This window comes from Rhagoletis pomonella, unplaced genomic scaffold (assembly GCF_013731165.1).
Source record: "Rhagoletis pomonella isolate Grant_MI unplaced genomic scaffold, Rhpom_1.0 Rhpom_scaffold_00002, whole genome shotgun sequence".
Taxonomy (NCBI): Eukaryota; Metazoa; Arthropoda; class Insecta; order Diptera; family Tephritidae; genus Rhagoletis; species Rhagoletis pomonella.
Genome location: NW_023458556.1, coordinates 111,426,838 through 111,439,477, shown reverse-complemented (window position 1 = coordinate 111,439,477; position 12,640 = coordinate 111,426,838). Strand labels below are relative to the sequence as shown.

Below are 12,640 nucleotides of genomic sequence, written 5' to 3'. Positions count from 1 at the left end.
TTCTTCCATGAATTTAGAATTGATTTTACATACCCCAGTACCAAGTCCCAGTACTCTACCATGAACACCTCTAGAGATAAGCAGTATAAAACAGTAAATTTGTACGGGAGGAACCATGTCCCCTTTTCGAATAACGCAAATTTTTCTCCATGAGTATGGAATTAATTTTGTATACACATCTCGGTGCCAAGTTCCAGTCCTCTGCAATAAACACCTCCAGAGATATGCAGCATAGAAAAATCAATTTGCATGGGAGTTACCGCACCACCTTTTCCAATTACTCTCATTTTTCTCCATGAGTATGGTATTAGTTTCACATAGATACATACATATGTTTTTTCAAGCTTGAGTGCTTTACCCCAAACATTTGAAGAGATATGCAATATGTAACTTTCAGTCAGTATGGAAGGTGCTACGCCTCTTTTCCAAAAACGTCCATTTTTCTCCGTGAATATGAATATGACTTCAACAAATGTTGGCAAAATTTTAATCTGATTAACGATTAAAAATTAACGATTAAAACTAATTAGTCGTAATCAGCTGTAAGATTAATGATTAAATTTTTTTAATCGTTATCTCTGTGCGAAATGTCATGCAAATCTGTTCAGTCGTTTCCGCGTATTAATTTGATTAAAACTTTTTTAACAGGTGGCAACTCTTTCAAAAAATTAGCCTATTTTCCACTGTAGGTCATAAGCTATCTGCTTGCAAAATTTCATGCAAATCCGTTCAGATTTTTATGCGTTTTAATTTAATTAAATTTTTTTAGCAGGTGGTAACTCTTAAAAAAGTAGCCTATTTTTCAACCTAGCTCATAGGCTATCTGTGTGAAAACTTCCAAATAAGTTCACTCAATTCCGCATATTAATTAAATTAAACATTTCTAACAGGTGGCAACTCTTAAACAAGTAGCCTACTTTCTAACCTAGGTCATAAGCTATCTGTGTGCAAAATTTCATGCAAATCCGTTTAGTCGTTTCCGCGTATTATTTAATTAAACTTTTTTTAATAGGTGGCAACTCTTCCAAAAAATTAACCTATTTTCCACTGTAGGTCATAAGCTATCTGCTTGCAAAATTTCATGCAAATCCATTCAGTCGTTTCCGCGTATTAATTTAATGAAGCTTTTTTAACATGTGGCAACTCTTAGGAAAAGTAGCCTATTTTCCAATCTAGGTCATAAGCTATCTGTGTGCAAATTTTCATGCAAATCCATTCAGTCGTTGCCGCATATTAAATAAATTAAGCTTTTTAACAGGTGGAAACTCTTAAAAAAATAGCCTATTAACCAATCTGGCCCATAAGCTATCCGCGTACCTAATTTCATGCAAATGTGTTCAGTCGTTTCCACGTGATGATTTCCCAAACATCCAAACATACAAACTTTCACATTTATAATATTAGTAAGATAGTAAGATAAGATAAGATATACAACGCTGTAATGGGAAGTTTTATAAACTATATTTTAATTACGGTATTGGGTAGTAGTGCACTTTAGCGAAGGTAGGTTAAAATGGACGGAAAAAGTTCGAGAGTGGTATCAATCGACGCGTCTTAACGACAATAATAACAATCCGAGACAGGAAATTAAGATTTTTAATTCATTGAAAAGTTATTTGCAAAAAACACTTGCACTTTCCGCCTACGCAGAAAGGTGTTTCCTGCAAAAGGTGTTCAGCCCCCCTTCTTTGGAACACAGAAAGGAGAATTCTACTGCCTGAGGGTTATAATCCCTAAGCGCGGCCGAAGGCCGCCTACGCAGAAAGGTGTTCGATGCACAAAAACATTTTTAATAGAGTGGCAGCAGCAATTTAGGTCCATTTTATTTTTAATAGAGTGGCAACACTAGTTTTTCTCCATGTTATTTATATTAACTACCCAAGATTGTTGTGCGGATTTTCATCGGAATATTAAATACAGAATTTCGCGAAAGTGTACACTTAAAACGTCACAAATGTATAAAAACTAATAAACACGTGTTAAATTAAGTTCATTTCTTCCTTTCATTTGTGTGAAATTCATCGAAACATAGTGCGGAAAGTGCAAGTGTTTTTTGCAAATAACTTTTCAATGAATTAAAAATCTTAATTTTCTGTCTCGGATTGTTATTATTGGCGTTAAGACGCGTCGATTGATACCCCTCTCGAACTTTTTCCGTCATTTTGACCTACCTTCGCTAAAGTGCACTTTTACCCGGTATTGTTATTTTTATCCTTAGTAGATGAAAAATTTCAATTTTAAAACTTTACTAAAATATCGATTTTCTTCTGCTTAGAAAGGTCTACATTAAAATACTATATTTTACCAAATAACCCAATAAATTAAAAACAAATAAATATGCTATAGTCTCCAAAATAGTGTCAAATATTGCTAGAACTTGTAATTTAATTTAAAAAAGTGCTAATAAACGCGTGGTATATTTTTAAATGTGTATGATGCCATATGGCAATATCAATAATATTTGAAGGAGCTGAAATCCGCACCAGCAAATAACGATATATTTGTACTGGGAAATTGCAACTGGTAAATTTTTTAAATGAATTATTAAATCTATGCATGTTCCAACTTCTTTTATTAAATTTTTGTGGTGTTATTTAATTTGATTTGAATAAAATAAAATACCATATTAAAAAATCATTGCATATTTTTTACACCAGTTAGTACAAATGATGCCATATGGCATCATTCCAAAAAACACTTTAGAATCGAATTTTTGAAAAAAAATTAAATTGAATGTTATTATATTATATATTAGGATCATTTAATAAAAAAATTGGATTTTTAAAGCCCGAATCTAAAAAGATGTACCGAAAGGGTTAAGAGTGCATATAAACAGGGAATTTGTCCACACGGTTGTTTCATGCAACTAAACTGTATAAAGTAAACCATTTAAATAGTTCTTAAAATTACGTTTATGCTAAGCTTTGTTATAAAATTAATAGCTAAGATAATTTTTGCAAAGCTGTTTGAGTCTTTAATTATTATTTTTCAATGTTCATTATTTTCAAGAATTGACACATGTATTAACAGGGTTGCATCGGGATAAACTCTGTTTGAAAGTGTGTTCGATCGACTCCTTTCTTGTGTTGCATATAAACACTTGCACGAACTGAAACGAGAAAATGCAAAATGGCGTAAAGTGCTGGCACTTTATTTATATTTCGTAATAATTCAGTTTTGCTTATATGGCGTCTGCAATGCTGAGTACCTATCGGTTTTGTCATTAGCAATTTTATACACACATGAATTTTATATGAGTATATCTTACAGATTTAAAAGAAAATCTCATAGATATATACATAAGCATGTATATATATTAATTTGTATAGATACATATATGTATGTACGTACAAAACCGCGTATCGTCGTTCTGCAAAACCGCGTAGCTGACATCTTGCTAAAAATTGGATTTGCTCATCGAAGCTCTTGGCTCAAGCCTTATTAATTCGTGCTGAAATATACTAGCCAGATATGCGATTGCTTCATAAAAGAGAGAACAATTTTGAAATATGAGTGTTTTTACTCTCTACAAAATAATTTATGCAACCTCACATCAGTGTTGGGAAATGAAATTGTTCCTTCAGTACGAAATCTATACAAAAACTGTACTTTTCGACTGTAAATTGTATCGACTTTTTAATTTGCTCATATATTTTCTTAGTACATGCATACATACATTCCCTTCGAGACCAATGACTTGATGGTATTCATGGGAAAGTGTAGGTACATTTACATATTTTACACTTTGAACATAAATTTGTATGTACATGTTTTAAGATACACTTCTTAACAAACAAATTTTTTAAGTTATTATGAATGGATAAAATAGACATCTTTCAATTCAGTACTAAAACTTGACATTTTAATAGTATTTCAAGTGCTTATCAAAACTTTGCTACACGCACATATTGCCAAGATTTCCCATTTATCTTAAAATTGTTCATTTTAATTATTTGTTTATAAAAATGCAGTCTATACTTCAACAAAACTTCAAGCATTTAAACTTATTTTTATACAGTTTTTGTTAATGAATAATCAATGTTTTTATAAACAAATAGTTAAAATGAAAAAAGAAAAATAATAAAATAAATTGTCAAAACTAGTCAATATGTGAGTGTCGTAAAGTTATGATATTTAAGAACATCTCTTTCTTAATTAACAATGACACTGTTTCTAACTATATAAAGCTGATTTCGACATTTTGTTTTAATAAGATTTAGTATCAAAAATATTCTTTCAAGACTTGCCTAGGAATGTGAAGTTGATAGCATCCCTTGTGCTATGTTATAATGGTTCGTTCAAAACTTACAAAAGCAAAAACGAGAAGGCGAAGACAAAAAGAGAATAAAACAAGCACGAGCAGCGCAGTCTTCGGCAATGCCGAAGGCTTCATACCTTTCATGAACATCTGAAAATTTTACTTTAATAGATTACTGCTTTTTAAAAAATGTATATATTCACAGCATACATCGATAGAGGAGTTACATATATAAAAAATCGTATCTAAACAATCAGAGGTATGGAAGACATACTTTATATGGCACCAATCTAAGGGCCGGTTGTTCAATGGCTGATTAGCACAAATCGGAGGTAGAAGCTCCGGTTAGATACAACGACTGCTTTATCGATCACATGTTATACGCATGATGTCGAAATTGTCGATTATGATGTCTAACCGGCAAGTAGTGATAACCATACATTGAACAACCGGCCCTAAGGGCCGGTTACTCAATGTCTGCTTAACACTAATCTCCGGTTGAACATAGTTATCGACGTTACCGACTCCCTGTTGTATTAATGGAGCCGAAAACGGTGATAACGATGTTTAACCGCAGATTAGTGTTAACCAGACATTGAGTAACCGGCCCTAAGTGATTTTCACTGCTATGTGATCGGTATGTAAACCGGTAACACAATTTAATGGGTTTAGATTCCTACGTAAAGGAGATATATCGCAAAAACTGGTACCTGAACAATCAGTCGTATAGGAGATAACGCTTATACATAGATTTTGACCATTTTCTCAGTAGACTTTGTATTATTATTTATAAAATCGCTTACGAAATTTATCGGTTTTAGCTGTCCAAATAAAGGAGTTTTACAGTAAAACCCCATATCTGAATAATCAGTTGTATGGAGGCAATTAATAGGTTATAGTGACCTGATCCTTGTTATTTTCACTGTAAGCATTCTGTTAATAATGAGTGAAAACGATGCGAAATTTCATGTTCCTAGCTGCATAAATGGAGCAGTTATGATAAAAGACCTCATATCTGAACAACAAGTTGTATGGGGGCTACAGGTTATAGTGGCCCCATCTGTGTTAATTTCACTGTAAGTATTCTGTTGATGATGTGAGAAAACAGTGAGAAATTTTATGTTCCTAGCTGCATAAATGGATGAGTTATAACGAAAATTCTCATATCAGAAAAATCAGTTGTATGGGAGCTATATGTTATAGTGGTCCGATTCTTCCGGTACCGACAAATGATTAATACATTAAAAATACACCCACCTACCAAGTTTCATCCGGATATATCGAAAACTGTGAGACTAGGTTGCATACAAACAGACGAACAGACGGACATGGCTAAATCGACTCAGCTCGACGTTCTGATCATATGAGTATCTATATATAAATACGCCACAAGAAAATTTTGCAATCCCTTCTCTGAAGGCACCGTCCGCTCGATTTCAATGAAACATACACCGATTTAAAGGATATAACTTGCATATAGACTAAAATGTTAAAACCACTATATCCCTAAAACCAATTATGCTGGAGAACTGAAACTTAGCACAGGAGCATAGATTGTAAATACCCTACTTATAGTGAAAAATGGTAGGTACTGGAAAAGTGGGCGTGGCACTTCCCATACAAACTTAAATTCTCATATCGCTTATCTCTGGAACCACTTACGCTAACGTCCTGATATTGGACACAATAACATATTTCATCGATACCGTACTTACGGCGAAAATTGGTCGAGTTTGGAAAAAGGGGGCGTGGCACCTCCCATACAAACTGAAATTCTCTTATCGCTTTTCCCTGGAACCGCTTATGCTAACTTCCCGAAAATTGACACAGCAACATATGTTGTCAATACCGTACTTTCGGCGAATAGTAGTAGATTTTGGATAGGGGGGCGTGGCACCACCCCATACAAACTGAAATTCTCATATCGCTTTTCTCTGGAACTGCTAATGCCAACGTCCTGAAATTTTAATGATATCAATAACGTACTTATGGCGAAAAGTGGTAGATATTGGGAAAGGGGGTGTGGCACTGCCCATACAAACTGAAATTCTCATATCACTTATCTCTGGAACCGCCTATGCTAACGTCCTGAAATTTGACACAGCAACATATGTTGTCAATAACGTACTTACGGCGAAGAGTGGTAAATTTTGGAAAAGGGGCGTGGTACCGCTCATACAATCGGTTTTCTCTGGAACCACTTTCTATAAGTTCATGGAATTTTATACACCTACATTTATACACATATAAAATCGCAAGAATCTTTCAATTTGGAACCATTTTCCCCAGATTTTAAAATCTCATTGAATGATTGTTGTTTTGTGCAAAAGTTTTTAGAAGGATGAGGGTGTTTGTCTTCGGATAGATGGCGCAGGGATTGAGAGCTATCCTAAAAATCATATTTATGATCAGATTTTTTTCACTTTTAGAACATATTTTAGTAACATAAAATTATATTATAAAAAATATTGGGCTTTGGCCCAGTCTTGACAAAAACCCGTGTGAAGCCGCCGTTAGAGAACGAAATATTATCTTTTGCTGTAAAGCTTCAAAATACTTTCTCAACCGTTAACGATTCTGATGAAAAAACAAAAGAGTTTATGTAGATGTGGGCAATTAAGCTTTTAACCTCCATGAGGCTCTCAGACAAATATAATCGAAAAACTTATTCACAGTCTGAATTGGTATATATTTGACATATTAGTCTGTGATGAACATCTCATATATACATACAAATACATATGCATATTTTTTATAAATTAGAAGCGAAGTTCCTTTTTCGGTCTAATTTCAAAATCTACTGAAGAAATTAATCAATACGATGTTAACGTTCATAATTCGATTTTAAGTTTTCCTGTAAATTTGCTTTAAATTATGCTGGTGGACTTCAAAATAGTAATTCGCATAAAGGAGTTAGTAGTAGACAGGTAAAATACAAAAGTGAAACAAAAAAGATGTCGAATTTCGACAACTGGGCGATACTAGTACATTTTAATGGGTATATCTCTTTTTATATTCTGGTACTAACAAACATCGGACCAAAGTTATAATACCATTTCATGCTCATGAAAGGTATAAAAAGTTCCCGCAGTGAATTTTCAGAGCTACATATATATTTATAGTACTCATCACAAAATTGTACTAAAAATTACTGAGTAGTAGGAAAGTATACTGTAAACGAAATAGTATCAAAAAAGTACAACTGTACCAAAAATGCCAACATTGCCTCACAAACGCGGTTTTTCGTTATCTTGATACGCGGTTTTGCATTATGTTGATACGCGGTTTTGTACTTTATACGACGATATACAGGGTGTCCCAGAAGTAACGTGCCAAACTTTAGGGGAAGGTAGGTGGGTGGGTAAGCTCACTGATAAACAAAAATTTTTCAGGTAAAAGTGTCACCGTTTTTGAAATATTTACATTTTTTCGAATTAAAAAAAATCGTGCCTTTTCATGTGTTTTCTTTAACTGCAACTACAAACCGGGCAATACTTAGTAAATTTTTTATCTAAAATACTTCCAGATAGTTGCCTCTCCATACTCAAATGCAATGTAGTTAAAATATATTAAGGAACCATCATAAAATTAGGACTATTTCTGGATTTTTAACTTTTTGATATTTTCTTCCCCAACTTTGACTATCTCGGGTGAAAAAAAAATGTACTGAGCTATAACTTTACATTACATAAAAAAAAGCCCATTTAATAGAGATTTCAGAAAGGTGCCACACTTACTGTTTTGAATAGAAAAAAAAAGTTATAGCCGCTTTTGTGGGTAAAGGACTGAGACACGCTAGAATGTATTCAATAGATTTAAATTGAATTTGCTCTTGTTACCGTCAAATGACATGCTAAATAGTACAAAGGTACATTATTACCTGCTCCTGACATTATTTTGTGTTACTTACCGGAATTAGTGAAAGTGGATTTTGTGAAATTGGACCCTTTGAACATTGTGTTATTAATACTATGACAGAGAACACGCAGTATACCTCGCATGAATATGCGGATATTCACCTAATTTACGGTGAAGCTTGCTGTAATGCCAGAGCTGCTCAAAGACTCGATGCAGAGCGATACCCAAATCGTCGGCATCCGGGTCGTGAAGTATTCGCCCGGACTCATAGAGAAATATATGAAGGTAAGACTTTTACACCTTTCTTGTTTGCTTTCTTGTTAACTATCATTTTTCACTTTTTAAGGTCGCATACCTGGAAGGCGTGGCGGCGAAACAGGACCTCCTGCAACGGTAGATGCACGGGACGGGACGGACGGGAATACAAAAAACTACAGTTCACAAACCTTTAAAAGACCATCGATTTCATCCCTACCACATTCAACGTGTTCAGGCTCTACGAGAAAGAGATTACCTGGCGAGGGTTAGATTTTGCCGTGAAATGTTGCGAATGCATGAATCAGACCCCAATTTTTTTAATAAATTAATTTGGAGCGATGATTCATCATGCAAACGTGATGGTTAGATTAATTTACATAACCTTCACAGTTGGCAGATAGACAATCCTCACGAAGAATATCGTTCGCAGTACCGGTACAAAATAAATTTATGGTGCGGTATTTTTAATTGTCAGATATTGGGACTTGTGGAACTGCCGCCAACGACCAACTTTCCCAGTTACTCAGAGTTCCTTCAGGAACGGCTTCCAACTCTTTTAGAAGATGTACCCTTAAACCTGCGGCGACGACTATGACTGCAAAATAACGGTTGCCCTGCTCACTACGGGCGTGAAGTAAGAGCTCATCTAGACGAAACTTATCCTCGCCGATGGATTGGACGATACGGGCCAATCACGTTGCCCGCTCGATCGCCAGACCTGAATCCATTCGATTTGTTCTACTGGGGCTGTCTTAAGGACAAAATTTATTCAAAAACAATTCAAAACGAAGAGCATTTGCGGGAACAAATAAATGGAGCTGCTGCTGAGATAGCCCAATTGGGTTTAAGATCTCTAAAAGCGTCTTTTCTTAAAAGGTGCCGAGCTTGTATTAGAGTAGAAGGTCGCCAATTTGAGTATATTTTATCAATAAATGAATAAATTTTTCTTCAAACAACTCATGTATATCTTATTTCACGTGAACCCATCCTTCACACAAAATATTGATAGATATAGCCCTTGTTATAGACTCTACTCCGAATTCCGGTAAGTAACATAAAATAATGTCAGAAGCAAGTAATTATGTACCTTTGTACTATTTAGCATGCCATTGGTCGGTAACAAGAGCAACTTAAATTTAAATCTATTAAATACATTCTAGCATGTCTCAGTCCTTTACCCACAAAAGCGGCTATAACTTTTTTTTTTCTATTCAAAACAGTAAGTGTTGCACCTTTCTGAAATCTTTATTAAATGAGCAATTTTTTTATGTAATGTAAAGTTATAGCTCAGTACATTTTTTTTTCACCCGAGATAGTCAAAGTTGGGGAAGAAAATATCAAAAAGTTAAAAATCCAGAAATAGTCCTAATTTTATGATGGTTCCTTAATATGTTTTAACTACACTGCATTTGAGTATGGAGAGGCAACTATCTGGAAGTATTTTACATAAAAAATTTACTAAGTGTTGCCCGGTTTGTAGTTGCAGTTAAAGAAAACACATGAAAAGGCACGATTTTTTTGAAATTCGAAAAAATGTAAATATTTCAAAAACGGTGACACTTTTACCTGAAAATTTTTTGTTTATCAGGGGTGAGCTCCCTTCCCCTAAAGTTTGGCACGTTACTTCTGGGACACCCTGTATAGCAACGGTGGGCAAACGCGGCTCTTTGAGCCAAATGCGGCTCTTTGGTTAGCAAAGTGCGGCTCTTTTACTTTCTGTTTGCTTAGAATATGTTGGCTCTTTTTTAACACCCTTTTATTAGCTTCACCTGTATGTTTGTATGTATGTATGTTTGTAACCGACTCCTTTGGACTCGATTTTGACCCACTTTAAACGGACAGATTTAATTCAAACTTTGTACACTTATCAAGAATCAGCGACAATATAATAATTTCATAAGTTTATCTCATTATCCTGATTAGGATCGCCAGGATTAAATAATTTCCTCACACAGCCTCTGTGTGAGAGCAAGTAAGACAACCACGCTGTCTGCGCATGCGTACCGTCTACTTACTTTCCGGCTCGAGCACTCGAGCATTTAGAAAAAATTTTATTTTTAACAATAAATCGAACTAAAAAATTAAAAATAAATATAGTTTAAAAAAACTAAAAAACACGCTTTTAAAGCATATCAAACTAAAAAGAAAAAAATAATTCTTAATATAAGTTGAAAATAATAATGAACAAAAAATACTAGTATTACACTGTGGAACAAATTCAGGTTAGCAAAAGTTAGGTCGATTCTGAGAGTGAGGGGTGAAAATAAAGGCTAAATTAGAAGACCTGTATCGCGGCGTTTGTTTATGTTAGTTCGAATTTTTTTTTAATCGACCTTCGAATTTTGCAGTCAAATGCAATAAATTTCTTCCCCTTCTTCCTCTTTTTCCTCGTCTTCCTCTTTTTTGTTTCCAACCACCGCACAGGTAGCGATTTTTATTTATTTCGTACAAGCGAACTAATATCAAAAATAAAGATTCAGTTAAGACTCGAAACTCAGCCGAAGCTGATGTCTTTTAATTTTCGCTCGGTCGTGATAAAATTCGCTATTAATTTTTTTGGAACTTATTTCATTTTGTGAGTGATTTAAGTGCATCGGTTTCATAAAAATAACAAAACCAACATTGTATAATATATATTGTATTAAAAATGTCGGAACCAAAATGTAAAATGGACCATTTTTGTAATGTTTGTGGAAGTTTCATAGCAAGCGATGAAAAATGTGGCAATGAGAGTGATTGTTTTTTGGAAGCCTATAAACAATATTTCTCGCAAGAGTTTATCACTGACGTAAACTATGTCCCTAAAAAAGTTTGCTTTAATTGCTATTCAAGTGTTATGCAATGGAAAAGTGAAAAGAAGAAGGCTGTGCCTTTTGGTATACCAATGATGTGGTTAGACAACAGCCCGCATCAACAAGAAAATTGCTATGGATGTATCAACTACCATAAAACTTTGAATAGAAGGAAAGCAAAGAATAAAACTTATGTAGCAGTGCCAAGTGTCCAATTACCATTACCGCACTCAGAATTCGTTCCAGTACCAACATACCGAAGTATTGATCTTCAAACAGATATCAGTAATACAACCGCCGCTGCTATATCCATGCATTTCTTCTTAGAATACGACCCTGGTGAAGGTACATCCTATGAAACATCAAAGGATCCAATCCTAGTCACACAAAAGCAATTGGATGCAATTGTTGCAATTTTGTGTTTGACTCAGAAAAAATCAGAACAACTGGCTTCATTTTTGAAAGGAAATAATTTGCTGGCGAAAGGTACCAAAGTAACAGCATATCGAAAACGCCAAAAAGAGTTAGAAAAGTTCTTCAATGTGAATGATGCAAAAAAATTCGCTTATTGCAACGATATCGAAAAGTTAATGGAGACGATAGGGTTAACCTATACAAAAGATGATTGGCGTTTATTCATCGATAGTTCACTAATCAGCTTAAAAGTTGTGCTTTTGCACAAGACGAATAGAATGCCTTCTGTTCCAATTGCGTATAGCACTGACACTAGTGAAAATTTCGATAATTTGAAACACATTCTGGAAGTATTTAGTCAAATATAACGAACACCAGTGGCGCATTTGCTGCGATTACAGGCTTAACAGCATCTGGCCGTCCAAAATATCTGTGTTTTTTGTGCGATTGGGATTCACGATACGGAGAAGGTATTAAAGGAAGAAACCAGTACAAACAGCATAACTGGAATAGTCGCATTGGACGGAAATGGCCTAAAAACAATAGGCTACACGAAAGTCTTGTTCCTGAAATGAAAATTTTGTTGTTGTTGCTCTACATTAAACTTGGCATTGCTAAAAATTTTTTGAAATGTATCGCAAAAAGACCAGCAGTATTCAACCGCTTAAAAGACATTTTCCCAAGACTAAGTAACGCCAAAATTCAGGAAGGGGTTGTTAATGGTCCCGACGTACGGAAACTAATGAGTCGTCAAGATTTTGACCAAGTTCTGACAGACCGAGAATTAAATGCATGGCTCGCATTGAAAGCAGTCATTAAAGGGCTTTTGGGTAAAGAACGCAAAGACAACTACAGGCAATCTGTTGCAAACATGTTGGCAGCTTTTGATGAAATTGGGGTTAATATGTCGTACAAAATTCATCTCTTGCATCAGCATCTTGATCAACTCGCTCAACAGTTGCCAACTGAATCTGATGGGCAAGGCGAACGTTATCACCAAACTGCGCTTCCATTTGAAATAAGGTAACTATAGAGTGTGCCTATTTTGAATTCCCAGATT

The 12,640-nt window shown here is 34.7% G+C and overlaps 1 protein-coding gene across 1 annotated transcript; it reads left to right on the top strand.

Moving 5' to 3' along the window:
• Positions 1 to 11,210: 11,210 nt before the first annotated feature.
• LOC118757022 lies at positions 11,211 to 11,948 on the top strand. Its single transcript, XM_036491755.1, has 2 exons — positions 11,211 to 11,445; positions 11,494 to 11,948. The coding sequence occupies exons 1-2, from the start codon at positions 11,211 to 11,213 to the stop codon at positions 11,946 to 11,948; spliced, it is 690 nt and encodes a 229-aa protein (XP_036347648.1).
• Positions 11,949 to 12,640: the final 692 nt, after the last annotated feature.